Source organism: Saccostrea echinata, unplaced genomic scaffold (genome assembly GCF_033153115.1).
Source record: "Saccostrea echinata isolate AGI-Se365-2 ecotype Australia unplaced genomic scaffold, CSIRO_AGI_Sech_v1 ptg000033l, whole genome shotgun sequence".
Taxonomy (NCBI): domain Eukaryota; kingdom Metazoa; phylum Mollusca; class Bivalvia; order Ostreida; family Ostreidae; genus Saccostrea; species Saccostrea echinata.
Genome location: NW_026889782.1, coordinates 15638696 through 15641881, shown reverse-complemented (window position 1 = coordinate 15641881; position 3186 = coordinate 15638696). Strand labels below are relative to the sequence as shown.

Here is a 3186-nt window from a genome sequence, read left to right as displayed (position 1 = left end):
GTCGATGGGTCTTTACTGGGTGTTGACGTTTTTGGAAGAATCGTGGAAGATGATATCTCAGAAGCATAAGGTGTGGAATAGGAGCTAAGTTCAATCTCTTCTGTTTGCGTGCTAAGATTACCAGAGGTGGGTGGCGCAGGTGTAGGTGTAATGCATCTACAGCATTGACAATACCCATGTTCTCGTATACATCTCCTCAACAAGACAATGACAATAGCCATTGTTGCAGCAACTGCCCATATGAAGAATCCTATTGATGTAGAAAAAATACACAAATATACATACAGAAAGTGTGAACATAAAATTGTTTTTTTTATTGTCTCTATCATCTGAACAGCTTGAATATATTCTTTCATGGTCTAGTTCAGATTTTTGTCTCAATTTATATATTTTATTTCGACCCCAAGAAATTTTTTCTGGATTTACTCTTCATGGATTGCATTTCACAAGGACATTAAAGTTTTTCTTTCACAGATACACCTATTGCAAATATTATACATACAAATGTACAACTACACATCACTAGAATTGTATACATCAGAATGGGGGTCTGACCTTTAACTTCAGGCTCATCAAAAATGGTATCCTTCTCTGGTGGTTCCGTCGTTGTCTTTCTCTTCAGATGAGTTCCTACATTTTCAAAAATAAAAAAAAATAAAAATAAAAAAATAGTTCACAATCATATGAGAATTTAAAAAAAAAACTCCCTTATTAAATGATAATAAATAATTCTACTGGATAAAAAAAAATAATACATCAGCTGTAAAATTAAGTGAATTATCTTTAATGTAAAAGTGATGAAATAATAAGAATAACTCACTTGCATTCCATAATGCAAATACGGTAGAATCTTCTCTGACAGCAGTGTAGGGTTGGACTGTGGAGGGTCGGACTGTAGTAACTAACTCCTCGGCAATGGTGGAGGGTCGGACTGTAGTAACTGACTCCTCGACAATGGTGGAGGGTCGGACTGTAGTAACTGACTCCTCGGCAGTGGTGGAGGGTCGGACTGTAGTAACTGACTCCTCGGCAATGGTGGAGGGTCGGACTGTAGTAACTGACTCCTCGGCAATGGTGGAGGGTCGGACTGTAGTAACTGACTCCTCGGCAATGGTGGAGGGTCGGACTGTAGTAACTAACTCCTCGGTAATGGTGGAGGGTCGGACTGTAGTAACTGACTCCTCGGTAATGGTGGTGGGTCGGACTGTAGTAACTGACTCCTCGGCAATGGTGGAGGGTCGGACTGTAGTAACTAACTCCTCGGTAATGGTGGAGGGTCGGACTGTTGTAACTGACTCCTCGGTAATGGTGGTGGGTCGGACTGTAGTAACTGACTCCTCGGTAATGGTGGTGGGTCGGACTGTTGTAACCGACTCCTCGGCAATGGTGGTGGGTCGGACTGTAGTAACTGACTCCTCGGTAATGGTGGAGGGTCGGACTGTAGTAACTGACTCCTCGATAGACTGCGGTACCCTCATGGAAGTTGGAGCTGTAAATATAAAGTTATGCTATTGATAGACAGCTGAGTTCACACACACACACACACACACACACATGGGCATAAACCACGTCATTAACAGCGCACACCATTATTAATATCAGCATCCACTCTCAGATAGACACATTTAACATATGTCAAAAATTATTTCTGCTCTATGGATAAATACCACTGCAATTCTAATTGTAAACATAAATTAATTTTTTTTCATGGATAAACTGGGTCCCTCAGGCAAGGCGCTTGACGTTTTTTTTTTCTAAAGATACATGTATGCATAATGTCTCATGTTTATTTAGTTGTCGTCTGAGCATCCCCAAAAGTTTAGGTGACTGAGACTATTAAGTACCGAAACCAGGTCTAGGGATTCCTCGGCTTAAAAAAACCCCAATAAACTTAATCTTTCCATGAAACTTGATCTTGACCTTGATTTGTTACAGTGTAACGTCCTTTGACATTCTTACACCATTCATTCATTGGTGTTTTTTTTTCAACATAATATACAATAATTACCTCTGTCAATGTCTAACCCTGGTTTCTTAGCAAACGGAAGTAAATCTAAAATACACAATATCAATCTCTACCCAGAGTTATCGTTCGTACCACATTTATACAGCTGTGAGGTACGAACGATAACTCTGGGTATGAAAAGTTCATATCGTGTCGCCCTCTACACTGTGATGCATGATGTCAATGTCCGAGCAAAAGCGATGAAGTTAGCTTGTACAAATTCTACCATTAATAGACCTAATACAAAGATATGTTGTGTCTCTTACACCTGCAACTACACACACACATCGATAGTTTCACGAGTTGTACCATCACAACCATGAAGTGTTCACGTGATCGAAACCTGAACTACCGAGGTGTTCCGAAAAAAACAGGTCTGGGGATTCCTCTGCTAAAAATAAACTCAACCTTGTCATGGCTATTTAGCGCTGTAAGTATCCCCAACCGTGTGAGAGCAACAAATTAATTCCTAAACAATGCACCTAATATAAGAAATTTTATCTGCATACTATATGTGTATATGTATTACTTGCGCCGCGTGGGTATCAATTAATAGATAAATAATAAACAAATTTACCATTGCATGACACTGCATTCCCAGGCCCAAGTTTCTTTGTAAACTTCTGCCACTTTCTGGGGAATATTTTCTGAGAACACCTCGATACATATACTTCTCGAATCCTTGTTTCACTGTCAGGACTAAATACGCGAATACATGTCAAGGATGTTCGACTGCAGTCCGCTGCACCGTCTCCATTTGAAATGCAAATTCCACAATTCAGAGGAAAGGCACCCGTTTCATTTAACACAAAGTTAAAAACAATAATCAGCATCAAACACATAGGCCTATTCATCATCAGTGTGATGCATCTACCCCACTTCTGCTGCAAAATCCGCGCCGTTGATGTCTCTGCACGTGCAGAAAAATTTTTAAGCGCTAACGTATTGTCACATGACCGGGTGTGGATCATGGGGTAAAAAAAAACAGTGTACATTGAAAAGCCTTATAGTTTTGATTAAAATGATGATATATATATTACGAACTAGAACTGTCCAATAGGGACAAATACCCCCCGCTGGGTTTTTCAGAGAAAGTACCAAATCACTAATGTTTTCTAGATGTGAGAGGTGTTCACAATTTCCTTAAACATTTCCAGTGAAAATTTAATTACTCATTATAT

General features: G+C 39.6%; 1 protein-coding gene across 1 annotated transcript; it reads right to left on the bottom strand.

Moving 5' to 3' along the window:
* Window positions 1-618: 618 nt before the first annotated feature.
* LOC133199128 (mucin-2-like) lies at window positions 619-2421 on the bottom strand. The gene is made up of 4 exons (XM_061334999.1): window positions 2358-2421; window positions 2009-2053; window positions 843-1489; window positions 619-630 (listed from the first exon to the last, which is right to left on the bottom strand). The coding sequence occupies exons 1-4, from the start codon at window positions 2419-2421 to the stop codon at window positions 619-621; spliced, it is 768 nt and encodes a 255-aa protein (XP_061190983.1).
* Window positions 2422-3186: the final 765 nt, after the last annotated feature.